We start from the raw sequence: 12,674 nt of genomic DNA, 5'->3' as shown, positions 1-12,674 counted from the left end.
ACTAGAAGATTACTAGTTACTCCCTCCGTCCCATAATTTTACACATTAATACAAATATATAAATATAAAAAATAAGGTATTGATGCATTATATGGTCAAAAACTCTCGCTACTTGATATTTGAAATGATATATGGTCATGTGGCAGAGCAACTACGATGCTAATTAGTTACATTACTTATCTATCTATAAGATAGTAATTCCTCTAAAAGAATCTCTAATATAATAATAGATAGAAATATATAGTATGATGGTCGGTTCAAGATCTTATGATGTCTAAAACGAAACTATAAGACGAATCTTTTCAAAGTTAATAAATAAATTATTAATATTTTATTTAAAATTTATCTTTCGCACTTTTTTCGATGCAAATTCATTTATCAAATTATTTATCAAATTATTGTAATCAATTTTGTTTAACAATTATTTTTTAATCGATAATAAAATTGATCGATTTAATCTTTCTTGTGACATCATTGATTTTAAATAAGATTTAATTAATGAGTTTTGAAAAACTTTTTTTCTACTGAAGTGATAATTACATGAATTGTTAACATCATTTTATAAGTAATATATACATTTGGAAAGAGTTTAACCTTATATAAGCAATATATTAACATATGAAAAAGAGGCGAATAAATTAGAAAGGCATACTTGAATATATTATGGTGAGTTACAAGAATTAGTTACATAGTTAAAATTCAAAACAAAACAAAAAATAAAATCAAAACAAAAAATAAAATCAAAATAAGGAATTAAAAAGTAGAGTCAAAGTAAGAAAACAATTGTTTCAGATGAAAGTTTTAATATGACATTTTAAGAGATATTTTTAATAAAAACGTCTTTACCATAGTAAGATTCTTTCTATTATTTTGATTGAGTAGTAGTACAATCAACACAACTATTAATTAAAAAAGCGATTATGTCAAAAACTGGAAGTTAAAAATATTTTTTGAGGGATTCTTTTGTTTATGTTTATAGTTGTTAAAAGACTAAGAGTTTTTATAGTATACTATTGAGGTCTTTGGACCGTACAAAAACTAAAATAAAAAATATATATTTTAGTGAGACTTAAAGCAAAGTCAATTCTCCATAGAATCTATGATAAATCCAAAAAGGATAGAATCTATGATAAATCCAAAAAGGGAGAATGATCTTTCTTTTCAGAATAAAATGATATTTCTTTCCATAATATAATTAATATAATTGAGTGAAATACACTATTTACAATGTATTTTATCTTTTATGAGAAAAATATAAGTGATATGAACGATCATCTTTGTATTCTAATCTCTCTTATTGTTTATATTCCATTGTTTCAGATTCTAGGAACTTTCTGCAACTCACAAACTTCAATTGTATTATCCAATCAAAGTTACCAATACATATTTGATAGACTATTATATGACATAATCCCAAATCATAAAAGGAATTGCGGTGTCGTACATATTTTTCAACTCATCATATATTGAGATCATATATGAGAATTTCAAAGTTGTTATGTGTGATTATTCCATTTTTTGACAAAAATATCAAATTTTTATTATATGCACATTAAACATAAGATAAAATAAAATTTTGTTGTGTCTATAACTATCTTATCACCATTCAACTCTTTTATACTATCCGGCTCTATTTTATGTTAACCACCAAATAAACATTTAGCTATTTAATTGAGAGTACAATCCTAATCAAGTCCAAATACTAGTACTCGAAAAAAAAGTCCAAATAGAAGTAAGTTTAAATTTTTAATTAAATTGAATATCATGTTGAAGAATTAATAAAAAAAAAAGAAAAACTAAAGTATGGTTGTTGGGAAAGGAGCATCCAGCTTTGTTGAAAAAGGAAAACGCCAAAATCCAATCGAAAAGTAATATTTATTTATTTAAAAGTACAATGAAAATTAACCTGCGGTGTGGTTGGGTTGGGTTAATCTGAATCTGAATCTGAAGTCCATCACCAACCAAACAAAAGAGATAGGATTATTATTTGAAGTGAATTGTGTGAGAATCAATTATTATTGGTGTTGGGTTTAGTTGAAATTAGTTAGAATTCAATATTTGAATATCAAAAAACAACAATGGCATCCTTATCCCTCTCATCACCCCCATCTCTATCCTCCTCACTTCACAATGCCTCCACACGCCTTAACCTACGCACCCCCACCTCCCTTAAACTACGCACCAATTACCATTCTCACAAACACCCTTCCCTCTCCATCAAAGCCATAACCCTCACACAAGACGACCTTAAGAAACTCGCCGCCGATAAAGCCGTCGAATATGTCAAAAGCGGCATGGTCCTCGGCCTCGGAACCGGCTCCACCGCCGCCTTTGTCGTCTCCAAACTCGGCGACCTTCTCAACTCCGGTCAACTCACTGATATAATCGGCGTTCCCACTTCCAAACGCACAGAAGAACAGGCTCGTTCCCTCGGTATCCCTCTCTCCGTTCTCGACGATAATCCTCGTCTCGATCTCGCCATTGACGGCGCCGATGAGGTTGATCCTTTCCTTAACCTAGTTAAAGGCCGCGGCGGAGCTCTTCTAAGAGAAAAAATGGTGGAAGCGGCTTCCGATAAGTTCGTGGTGGTCGTCGACGACACGAAATTGGTCTCCGGTCTCGGCGGAAGTGGACTTGCGATGCCGGTGGAGGTTGTTCAGTTTTGTTGGAAATACAATTTGATTAGGCTTCAGGAATTGTTTAAGGAAGAAGGTGTTGATGCGAAATTGAGATTGGATGAAAGTGGAAAACCCTATGTTACTGATAATTCTAATTACATTGTTGATTTGTACTTTAAGACTCCGATTAGAGATGCAAATGCTGCCGGAGCTGAGATTTCAGCACTTGAAGGTGTTGTTGAGCATGGTTTGTTCTTGAACATGGCTACCTCCGTCATCATTGCCGGTAAAACCGGTGTTGAAGTCAAAGACAAGTGATTTTCATTCATTTGATTGATTCGGTAAATTATATTTTGAGTTTTTATTTTCATGTTGTTCATGTACTATATTGTTTTTTTTGCTTTGGATACAATAATAATCATAATAATAAGATAAGATAAATATTTACATGTTCATATCTTTAGTGACGATTTAAGAGGAAAAAAAATGAAGATAAGAGATGCAATAAGTTCAGACGAGATAGTTTGAGTGTCTCTTTCAGTTTAACTAGAGGGAGGTTCTAGGTTTGAATTCAGCTTTCAAATGTAGTATTCGCCACCTATTGTTGTCTTCAACTGCTTGAGATATTAGTCTATGCAATTACGCTCGATTTTAAAGATTGACAAATATTTGTAATGTTAGTTTTCGGATTTTAAACCATGAACCTCATGCTTAAAACTCAAAACTAATCTGGTCTGTCCTCTCTTAATTTAACAATAGCTACCTACTTGAGACAGATGTTTATTTTAATATATACATGAAGAATATGTGCTGGAAAACAACAAAATTAATGTCAAATAATAAATGTTCTCCATTATTGAGGCTAAGCAATGTTTGGAGTCATCTTAGAGTATGCTAGTTCTCTCCCCATAGCATAACAATGCTGATGGATACTGACCACAGAACTATCCAATGGAACCTTCTTGGTAGGGTTGAGCTTGCTGTGGAAAGAATTGAAGGGAAAAAAAATAACAATCGGATTTTCTGAAATCAAGCATCTATTTCCCTCTCTAAATTTATGCAGGAGTGAACAAAATGACAGTTTTGATTATCTATTTTGCAGCATCCTATCAACTGTTGGTCTAATTGAAAGTTTGAAAGATTTTTTAGTCCAAAAACACAGAAGCAAGAGTATATATCCTTTGCTTTTGCTGTTAGAAAGTTCTATTGGGTGTGCATACGATAGTATCATATAAGATCATTTTCATAACCAATTTTTTTTGTAACTAGATCCAAACAGTTTATGGGTAGGTTGAGCAGTTCCAATCTTTAACTGATAATTTGTGGAAATTTATTCATCAACAATTCAGATTAAGTACATTACAAATTGTTAATTTTAGTTGAGCTAATAAATAGTATGGCTTTATCAGATGAAACAGTTACCTAGTAGTGAAATATGGTCTAGCTGTAACTGGTGTTACTTACGATCAAAAGTTGATATGTTGCGGGGAAAATCTTTACTTGGAACTGGAGGCTGAGCTGGCTGGCAACCATTGTTCATGCCGCCTGCAAACAGCAAGTATGATTTTGATTAAAGTTTTAGTGCATATTTCAAATGTGTTGAGATTAACAAAATCACAATCATTAGACCGAGAGAGAGGAATGGATTAAAGCATCTAAGTCATGTGTAGCATTAGCATGTACAGTACTACGGCCAGGGAGATTAAAAAAAACTGCAGAAACCCATATGGTAATTTGACTGATAATAGAGACTTGATAGAAGATGAGAAAAAGAAGGATCAAATGGATTTTGGTTTGTTCCAAAAAGGTGCTCTATTATATAAGTTTTGTTTTGTATGGTGTAGCAATCCTTGCATTACCTTTTTTGAGTCATGAAAATATGAGGGGTCATATCGGCTATTATTTGCATATGTAGTTTTTTTTTAAGTATTTAGATAAAATAATGAGAAAAATTTCCGACTTTTTAATCTAAAGATGATTATTGAAGTTTATTAAGTTAATGACCATATTTTTTTATTCTGTCCCTCATTGTATTTGGAACATTAATTCAAATGAAATTATGAGTATTTATCGGTAAAAAAAATCACATGTAATTGGTTAAGGGAAATGGTTTCATTTACTATAGAAATTATATTTGTAATTGAAAATGTTATTAATCTTGGTTAATGGCAATTCCAGTTTCAATTATATAAGTACAACAAGATTGGATAACTTATGAACCAATGTTCTTGGTTAATAATCTTCAAAATCACAACTTATGAATCAATGATCTTGTACATTATTAACCAAGTTGTCCATTAACAAAATTGAGTGGATTATCAAAGAGTTGACTGGTCTTGGTTACCAATCTTTAAAATTACGGTGCAAAACTTTGAATAAGAAAAAAGTGGATTGATTATTAAATCATATCAATCTTTTTAATCATTTGTTTAAACAATTGTCTTCTAGAAGACTGAAACGCAAACAGGAGATCTTTTTCACCTAATATTATATTATTATGTGAATTGATTAAGTAATTAATTGAGATATAGAGAGAGCATCCCGAAAACATGTGTAGATGATATGGGTTTGTTTCATTCTACTATGACAAAAATTAATTTGAAATAAAATTGATTTTGATTGAGCGATTATTTGGATATGCGTTTGGCAGCATTTGTGAACAATTCGATTTGCCATGCTCAAAGAAATCAAAACCTAAATCGAAGCCAATCTTATCCTAACCAAAATATTATAAGAAGAATTCTTATAACAAATTTAAACCAAAATATTGTGAGTTCACTACATTTTGTATCTTTTACAGACACAAATTTGACGTGGTCAGTGAGTTAAAAGTAAAATAATTTATATTTTAATATATTATATGAAAGTGTGTTGAGTAATGATTCTAAAACTAAAAATCAAGACAAAAGCTATAAATACTAACTTCAAATAAAAATTAATTCTTAAGACAAAATAATTATACTCGAAAACAATTAAATATGTCAAAATCATATCATTGTATCATTGTAGAACAATTTTGCTGTGTAACCAAACATAGGCAATATAGAATCGAAAGTTATATTTAACTAATCATTAACACTATTTTTTTCTAATCGGTTTGATGTGAAAGGCTAATGGAATCTTCTAATTTCGGAATAACTAACGGTGATGAATATCCTTGAATTGATCAGAGCCAAACCAAAACAGTACAACAGCATAATGATGGAAAATCAAAGTCAACACAACATTTTTAAGTAATTCATGTTAATTTATTTTTTATGTCCAACATTAAACTGAATTGAAGTAAGCAATTAAATACTTCATTTGATCACCATCCATATATAAACAATCCATGTTGTAAAATGGTCATTGATATGATTAATTAGTTAATTAAAAAATTGTTAACATCTTAATTAATTTTTGTTACACTTGCGTGCAAGCAATGCATGGCCCTTGAATCCCGGTTAAAGCTTGAAAAGAACAAAAGAGAACGTTGTAAAATAGTGACATTTTTATTTTACCTTCTTATTTCTATAGAGAGACAATGTCATATTGAATATTTGAATCTATTCCTCAAACTAGCTAGCTACTAGACCCTGATAAAGAAATAATCATCTTTTGATTTTAACAACTTGGTCCTCTAAAAAACTAAAAATTACTATATACTCTACTAACAAAAATTTACGGCTCTTGATGAGGCAATTTTGAATGTAATGTGTAATTATTCTCCTCAAATTATATATATAGAAAACTCTAAGAGTGTGGCAAATGGCTTTAACAGAGAAAGCCTTTGCAGGCTAAAGCCAGTAAGAAGTAGTCAACTAGCTAGCATCACAAAAATAAATTAGTACTACTAAATATCTTGTTATATTTAATGTAACAAGATTAAAACTAACATATATAAAAGATTAGCTCTTTTATGTGTATTTATTATTTTATATCATTATATATAGTCTTAGCACTTGTTACTCTGCTTGTTTAATTAAGTAGAATAATTTTGGAAGGTGAGAAAAAAAGAAAGAAATGGGGAAGGCAAGCAAATGGATTAGAAACATTCTTCTAGGGAAAAAAGAAGAAAATTTCAAGAAGATTGATGCATTCTGCCCTGAGAATAAGAAAGAAAACACAGATAGTAGTAGTAGTAGTAATAAGATCATAGTGAGGCGCAAATGGAGCTTTCGAAAAATAACAAGTGGAAAAACAACAGAAAAGGTAGTATCACATAATATTTCAAGGTCTTTTGATTCAACAGATCATTCTCCAAAATTGCAAACTCAAACTCCAAGGTCAAGGCGTCTTTCAAGATTAGCAAAGGTGTCTGAAAATACTGAATTTGTTAAAACAGCTGCTACAAGGATTCAGTCTGTCTTTCGCTCTTATTTGGTATAAACTTTTCTTTATATTCATTGATTGTTTCCTTCAAATTGCACGTAGTCAAAATTGTATGCAGTCATGTAGTTGGGTGGTCACAGATACACGTGACTACAAGACTGCATGCTGTTTTGAATTACGACTGCATACAATTGGATCCCTATTTTTTTATGGTGACATCGCGTCTTTTTAGGCATCTTGATCTTAATAAGCAAAAGTTTGTTTACTATAACATGTTAGTAGCTTTTTGCAGGCAAAGAGAGCATTGCATGCTTTAAGAGGACTAGTGAAATTACAGGCACTAGTGAGGGGTCACCTTGTAAGGAAACAAACAACTGCAACACTGCGTGGAATGCATGCATTGATGGCCATACAAGTTAGAGCACGGATTCAAAGGATTAAGATGACAGAAGAAGTAAATCCTGTTGAAATACAACCTCCACCACACAAAGAAATTCCCTCCTTCAAAGGTCACATGACACAACAAAATAAAGTAAGCCTGTTTCCCAATTAATAATGTTTTTATATTGAATCTGGTGTTTGTGTTTATAATATGAGTAATATTATATATTAATTGTGTATAGGATTCAAAGAATATGAGTGTGGAAGAAATGTTGGGGGTAATGAGAAGTAGAAGTGGCCCTCTAGATGTAAAGAGCAAAAAGTACGAATATTCAAAGAGTGAATCAATTTCAAAAAGAGAAAATCAATTAAAGAAAACAATAATCACAGCACCAAACAGCCCAGAAAAGTACTACAAAGAGATGATAGAATATTTGAAGCCAACAACAAAATCTTCTGATGAGAGACACATAATGCCACATCGACAATCATGTTCACCAAATTTCATGAACAAGACAGAATCGTCAAAGGCAAAAACAAGGTGTAGGAGTGAACCAAAACAAAGACCTCCGAAAGGTGTAGAAGGAACAACAAAGCAAAAAAGCAAGGTTATAGAATGTAGATTAATGAAGCAAAATATGTTATCAAATTCAGCAAGGTATGAACATTGGATTGTTAATTCAATGAAGCAGAGTAGTAAACGTGATTCCTTTGGAAGCTACACGGATGATGATTCATACTATTCATGATGCAACAATTATGTGTTAACATTTGTGCACACACGTGTGAGAATACAACGACTCTGTTACAAAGAAAAGATGGAAAATTGACTTTGTAGCAAGGAGCTACATTAATATTAATATTTCACGAACATAATTTTGAAAAACTGTTTTTTTATTTTTATTTTTCAGAGATGATCAAAAGGAGTAGTGTTTTTATTTTTTTAATTAATCAACTGTTTGTAAGTACCCTGTGATTTCATGAAAAGAAACATTGTTCCATTGTCAATGAGGATTATGCCAATTTTTTATATAACTTTTAAAAAATATTTAAGACTCATCAAATTTTATAAGTAATAATAAACCTTGAAATTATTTTAATATATATATGGTTATTTGACTCAGACTTTCATGTATATTCAGAGTTTTCCACTTTTGAAATTTTTTTCTCATATTACTTTTTATGTTTTGACAGCCTTTAATTTGTATAATATTTTGAAAATTACATGCATCACAACCAAAAATTATTATTTTTTATATTTTCTTTATTATACTATATTTTTTTTAAATATATTTAGTTATTATATAATTTTGAAAATAATATTACATAACTTTTTATAAAATGATAACTCATTTAAACTATTCCAAAACTGATAAATAGTCTTTAAACTATTCTCAATCTATCAAACTATCACTTGTAAATTAAAAGTAATTTACCGGTTATTATATATATATATATATATATTATTAATTAGATTAGATTATAAAATGTCATCCCACACACAACATAAATTTTGTTCTAGCTATAGACAAAAATCTAAATATCCCTCAAGCTAGCTGCCGATGCTGACCAACATTCATTCAATATATATGCTAAGGTATATATATTAAAGCCTCCTTCCCTCCCACCACCAAACAAAAAAAAAATGTAGTTGAACTAAATTATTGGAGTATTATTATTATTATTATTAATTATAAAAAAAATAAAAAAATGGGAAATTAACTAAACGAGTTCAAAGTAGTTATAACATTAAATGGGATAGTTGAAAAATATATTTTCTGACCTACTAGTTGCATATATGATGAACATGTTTGATAATAATTAATTACCAGAAGCCACTGGAGAATCAGAAGATTGATGAGCTGAATTTATGTTTGGATGAAGAGAAATTAGTTTTCCTCCTCCCTGCTTCTCCTGCTGCTTATTATACAAACAACTAAGTTGATGAAAATAAGGACAGGTCCTAGAATCCAATGACCTTTTCTTCTTACTCACAACATCTTTTGTCTTTCTAAAATACTTGTTTATGTTTTCCCATTTTTCTTTACACCTCTTTGCATTTCTCTTGTATCCCAACTCTAACATCCCTTGAGATATTCTCTCCCACAAAGGTCCCTTATTATCATTATTATTATTATTATTTCCTTCCTTTTCTTCAACATTATTATTGTTGTTTGAACTTATACACTTTAGGTTTATCAATGCCAACACTTCATCTCTTGGCCACCTTCTCTTAATATCCTCCATTCTTGAATCAACAAGGGTACTTGTGGAATTTGACTCTAATATTGGATTATTATTATTATTGGAAGAAGAAGAAGGAACTTGTTGTAATGGTACTACTACTACTACATTGTCACTTGAGCTAGGGTTTTCTTCTATCATAATATTAGAATTAGAACAAGGTGTTGTTGATGATTCAAGATTGTTGTTGTTTCTTGTAGAAGGAAGATCATAATTAGGGTTTTGTGAGTGCAATTGAGTAGGAGGAGAAGGAGAAGAAGAAGAACAACCTTTTGAACTTTTGTTGTTTCCATTTAGATATTTGTTGAAGAATTGAATAATGTTGGCTTGTCTATCATTTGCAATAGCTTGTTCTTGTGCCATGATGTCAAGCTCCTTGTTCATTCTTTCCATTTCTTGCTTTTTCCATGCTTCTTCTTTAGCAACCTTTTCTTCATCTCTTTTGAGAATGTCTTCAAGTAGTTTGTTGTGTATTTGTTCTTGTTGTGACATCATGTTGTTCACAACACTCTCACAAAAACACTTGAACATTTCAAACCTATCTCTCCTCTTTCTCTTTCTTATTTCCTTTGATTTTTCCAATATCACCTTCTCATCATCATCATCATCACCACATTGTTTTGTCATGACAATGTCCTTTGAATTTTCATCTTTGGTAACAACATCACCATGATCATCATGACATTGATCATAAAGTCCTTGTAGCTCACTAACAAACCGATAACTATCAATATTCTTGAAATATGATCTGTTTTCATCTTCAAATTTCTCCTTACACTTTTCAGCACTTTTTTTAAACCCAAGCTCTGCTAGCTTCCTGCACAACAATCCCATACTCACAATTATTTAAAACCAAAACCAAAGAAGTATTTATATTATTTTTTAAAAATTTAATTTGCATCACAAAACCGTCATGAGACATTTGTCTTGGGATTTGTGTGCGCTATTATGTCACTATGGGAGATAAATTAAGTAGTGGACGTGTGCCTTAATTTGTCAACCACATGAAGGTAATTAAAATTTCATATGGTATGGTATACATACATAACACAACCAAAAATGAAGAAAATAAACATTGTTGTTAACATTTTCACATTGATTCGCTGTAATTATGATATTCTGAATTGGATTGAAAATTGAAATAATAATTAGATAAATACCTTGAGACATGGTCCCAAGTGAGTTGATCTGGAAAGGAATTGTGGATGGTAGATCTGATGTTGAAGAGTGCGAGAAGCTCCTCGTCGGTCCAGGCGGAAGCTGAATGGATGAACGGTGGCGGCGGCGGTGGTGGTGGTTGTGTTTGGATCTGAGGAAAGAGGTTTGTTTGAAGGTGTGGGAGGAATTGATATTGATGATGAGAATGAGAAATAGTGGAAGGATTAAAGGTTATGTGATTGTTTGATGATGAAATTGAATATTGGACTGACAAATTACTATCATACTCCTCCTCTGCTTCTCCATCCAACATTTTTCCTACTTTGCTATTCCCACCACCCACTCTACTCAACATGCACCACCATCACTCTCTTCTCTTCTTTATCATCCAATGGAAATCACGATTTTGATTTTTATATTATTAAATTCATCTCAATTTTAGTGTTAGTGACGTGTTGATGGCGTCAAACTAAGGCAATGTGAATTTAAATATTTGGACAACTCAATCTAACTACGTTTCAAACTCTTTTATTTCCCTCTTTTCACACACAAAATCCAAAATTATCATTATAGCTGCTGCCACACCTATTGACTCATCACTCTCACTCTTAAAATACAAATTTGTGATCTACTTCAACTTTAATAATTCTACAACCGTGCCACTGCCACATACTCAGAGCTGCCAACAAAAAAACAAATATTCTACCCGCCTATTATATTTCTATATGTTAGTTAATTCATAAAATTATTATGTTTATATTAATATTTTTATTATGAGATTTTCTGTACATTTTATTTATGTGTTAATATATTATGATTTTTATGTGTTAATATTTTTTAAGGTTCATAAAAGAAGAAAAATTGAACTTAATTGCAAAAGACAATATCCGTGGATATCTAATAATATTGTAATTACATAACATATTTTTTAATATACTTTATTTGATAAATTAAAATGTATATAAACTTTATCAAAATATGTACATTTTAACTAATAAAAACATATATAATTAAAAAAATATATTGTTAATATTATTTATCCCGCAAATATTTAAACTCATGTTAACATACCGTAAAATAAATTTTGTACATGAATTTTATTATGGAATTGGTTATTTAGGCGAGGTTGTGAGGTCGATTGATTTAAGTATTTGCGCCTAATGAATTTGAAAAAAAGAAATTAACAGTGGTTGTTGTGATTTAACGACAGAATTGGTTATTTCCCACTCAAAAACTTCTCTTAACTACTAGAGTGTTTATCATTATTCTTATTAAATTATTTATTTTAATTACTAAAATATTTTTTATTAAATTATTTATATAATAATTATTAAAGAATAATATATAAAAAAATAATTAAGATTATATTAAAAATTATAAATAATATTTATTTTAAAATAAACTATTTTTATTAAAATGATATTTATTATGAATCGAATGAACTATATTCAAATGACATGGTACTTCTCCAATAAAATTGATAGTTCTTCTTAATATATATATTTATATAAAAAATATAAATATCATTTAAAAACAAAAATAAAAAATAAATATCACTTAAAAATTATATGTACATTTGTGGCATCTAAACTCAAAACTTTGAGATATGATATTTAAATTAAAAAAAGAAGACTATGCAAAATAAATTATTTTATATAAAATAAAAATAGTTGAATTCAATAAATTATTATATGAACATTCTCAAATCTACAGTTGTGTTGGGGCAGAAGCTGATAAAAGCTGGAGTAAATGGTGAAGAAGAAATGAATGATTTGGGGTGGGGGTTGAAGTAGACGCGCGAGGGGAGAGTGGGAGTAGGAATAGAAGTAGGTGGTGGTGTAATTAACGGTAGAGGGATGACAGGACACGTGAAAAGAAACAGAGTGTGGGGCCAATGTTATTAAGAAAGGGAATCTTCACATAATAGTAGCAGAGTTATCGTACAAACTCACCACGTGCAAC

At 30.3% G+C, this 12,674-nt stretch overlaps 3 protein-coding genes across 4 annotated transcripts; 2 read left to right on the top strand and 1 right to left on the bottom strand.

Annotated features, from left to right (window-relative positions):
• The first annotated feature begins 1,909 nt into the window (after positions 1-1,909).
• On the top strand, positions 1,910-3,073 carry LOC101498920 (probable ribose-5-phosphate isomerase 3, chloroplastic). The gene has a single exon (XM_004494631.4). The coding sequence runs from the start codon at positions 2,079-2,081 to the stop codon at positions 2,934-2,936; it is 858 nt and encodes a 285-aa protein (XP_004494688.1). The 5' UTR covers positions 1,910-2,078; the 3' UTR covers positions 2,937-3,073.
• LOC101498587 (trihelix transcription factor GTL2-like) lies at positions 2,085-11,324 on the bottom strand. 2 transcript variants are annotated; one of them, XM_012714194.3, is made up of 4 exons: positions 10,715-11,324; positions 9,140-10,371; positions 4,041-4,163; positions 2,085-3,598 (listed from the first exon to the last, which is right to left on the bottom strand). In XM_012714194.3, the coding sequence occupies exons 1-3, from the start codon at positions 11,065-11,067 to the stop codon at positions 4,075-4,077; spliced, it is 1,674 nt and encodes a 557-aa protein (XP_012569648.1). In that variant the 5' UTR covers positions 11,068-11,324; the 3' UTR covers positions 2,085-3,598; positions 4,041-4,074. The 2 variants fall into 2 exon arrangements, with proteins under 2 accessions (XP_012569648.1, XP_004494687.1); XM_004494630.4 differs by having other exon boundaries at positions 2,085-4,163.
• LOC101498253 (protein IQ-DOMAIN 19-like) lies at positions 6,031-8,412 on the top strand. The gene is made up of 3 exons (XM_012714195.3): positions 6,031-6,980; positions 7,222-7,461; positions 7,553-8,412. The coding sequence occupies exons 1-3, from the start codon at positions 6,621-6,623 to the stop codon at positions 8,057-8,059; spliced, it is 1,107 nt and encodes a 368-aa protein (XP_012569649.1). The 5' UTR covers positions 6,031-6,620; the 3' UTR covers positions 8,060-8,412.
• Positions 11,325-12,674: the final 1,350 nt, after the last annotated feature.

This window comes from Cicer arietinum, chromosome 3 (genome assembly GCF_000331145.2).
Source record: "Cicer arietinum cultivar CDC Frontier isolate Library 1 chromosome 3, Cicar.CDCFrontier_v2.0, whole genome shotgun sequence".
Taxonomy (NCBI): domain Eukaryota; kingdom Viridiplantae; phylum Streptophyta; class Magnoliopsida; order Fabales; family Fabaceae; genus Cicer; species Cicer arietinum.
Note: the sequence above shows the minus strand (reverse complement) of the source record. Positions and strands in the feature narration are given on the sequence as shown.

Excerpts from the sequence above, each read along its gene's own strand:
- LOC101498920 (XM_004494631.4), top strand. The coding sequence starts at position 2,079 with ATGGCATCCTTATCCCTCTCATCACCCCCATCTCTATCCTCCTCACTT.
- LOC101498253 (XM_012714195.3), top strand. The coding sequence starts at position 6,621 with ATGGGGAAGGCAAGCAAATGGATTAGAAACATTCTTCTAGGGAAAAAA. Across the intron at positions 6,981-7,221 it reads CTGTCTTTCGCTCTTATTTG|GCAAAGAGAGCATTGCATGC; the intron begins GTATAAACTTTT and ends AGCTTTTTGCAG. Across the intron at positions 7,462-7,552 it reads ACATGACACAACAAAATAAA|GATTCAAAGAATATGAGTGT; the intron begins GTAAGCCTGTTT and ends AATTGTGTATAG.
- LOC101498587 (XM_004494630.4), bottom strand. The coding sequence starts at position 11,067 with ATGTTGAGTAGAGTGGGTGGTGGGAATAGCAAAGTAGGAAAAATGTTG. Across the intron at positions 10,372-10,714 it reads ACTTGGGACCATGTCTCAAG|GAAGCTAGCAGAGCTTGGGT; the intron begins GTATTTATCTAA and ends ATTGTTGTGCAG. Across the intron at positions 4,164-9,139 it reads TGATTCTCCAGTGGCTTCTG|GCGGCATGAACAATGGTTGC; the intron begins GTAATTAATTAT and ends TGCTGTTTGCAG.